The sequence below is a fragment of the Echinops telfairi genome, unplaced genomic scaffold, assembly GCF_000313985.2.
Source record: "Echinops telfairi isolate 266 unplaced genomic scaffold, ASM31398v2 ScPeMD7_294;HRSCAF=660, whole genome shotgun sequence".
NCBI lineage: Eukaryota > Metazoa > Chordata > Mammalia > Afrosoricida > Tenrecidae > Echinops > Echinops telfairi.
The window spans coordinates 2,589-4,042 of NW_022104192.1; the positions used below are offsets into that span (position 1 = coordinate 2,589).

General features: G+C 39.7%; 1 protein-coding gene across 1 annotated transcript in view; it reads left to right on the forward strand.

Moving 5' to 3' along the window:
• Positions 1–975: 975 nt before the first annotated feature.
• The window catches only part of LOC101646242 (glia maturation factor beta), a gene marked incomplete at its 5' end in the record, with an annotated part of 6,798 nt that continues 6,319 nt past the window's right edge, over positions 976–1,454 (forward strand). The window contains one exon of the mRNA XM_045291717.1: positions 976–1,072. Within this exon, the coding sequence (XP_045147652.1) occupies positions 976–1,072 (97 nt within the window). The remainder of the gene's footprint in view (positions 1,073–1,454) is intronic.

Here is a 1,454-nt window from a genome sequence, read left to right on the forward strand (position 1 = left end):
CACAATCCATACATCCATTGTATCAAGCATATTTGTACATTTATTGCCATCATCATTCTCAAAACATTTTCTTTCTACTTGAGCCCTTGGTATCAGCTCATGTTTCCCCATCCCTCCCTCAAGAGCACAACAGCCTTTAATAATTTTATTGATAAATATCTGGGGAAGAGTCTCTGATTTCTAAAAGATCGAGCTTTTATATTTATTTCATCTAGTTTTGCCTTCGTAGTTTTCCCCTCGCTTTGGTTTAGTTCGTGATGCTGGGATTCTTAGACTACAGTGTGCCTTGTGGTGTGGTTACTTCTGACTTACAGTAACCCCATTGGACAGAGTAGAACTGCCTTATAAGGTTTCCCAGGCTGTAGCCTTCATGGAAGGAAGCAGACTGAAACATTTCTCCCTCACAGCAGCTGGTGGATTAGAACTGTCAACCTTTCAGTTAGCAGTCCAGCATGGAACTTCCACGCTGTCAGGCCTCCTTCCTTCATACATTTTTAATATGTTATCTCAATAGTCATTAATTAAGTTACAAACATTTTTGGTCTCCTTTTTCACACTTTGTTCTTTGCCTTAATGTGAACAAATGTCACATTAATTCTATATACATAGAAACGATTTCCTCTTGTAGCTGGGTGCAAAACCATACCCACCTTCCTCCCTAGAGTAGAGAGACTTTGCCTTCCCTTCTCCAGTTCTGATGAAATCACACTTTTGTACGTTTCTGGTTCTTTGAGTCATGTCTTAGCCAGAGAAAGGACAAAGCATACCCTACTTAGAAACTGAACAGATGTGGTGTGTTTAATATTGATCCAAAGATCTGTAGACTGAAAAGATCTTCTGAATGTTTGCTTGTTTCATTTGAATGCTTCCACATAATTCACATTTTTTGATAAAAGGTATTAGACTTTCTAACTTTAACGTGTACATATATTATCATAGTTTGTGTGTAATTTTTCTCTTTTTTTCCTTTTTTAGAGTGAATCTTTGGTGGTTTGTGATGTTGCTGAAGATTTAGTGGAAAAGCTAAGAAAGTTTCGTTTTCGCAAAGAAACGAACAATGCTGCCATTATAAGTAAGCAGAAAGTACTCCCCTGATAGTTACATGCTCCTAATTTGGGTGGCTCTGTCATTAATTATAGTGGCATTGAGTAAACCGAACCTTCAGAAAGTAATGCTGGAGCTTCCTGGTTCTTTTTTCCCCTTCTTCCTTTTTAGATAACTTTTTAATGTCACAGGACAGGTGTAGTGTCCCAGCTGGCCCATAGTCCTTGTAGCTGGCCACGTAGCTCTGGAGGTGCTCCTGGTCCCTTGGAGCATGAGAATAACCATTCTAATTGGCTCCTTCAACTCCATCCTTACATCTCTAGGGACTCAAGATGGCCAGGCCAAATGGTAAAGCTCAGTGCTGTGTTTAGGGTGGCACAGAATCCTACTCAACTCTAGACTTCAGCCTA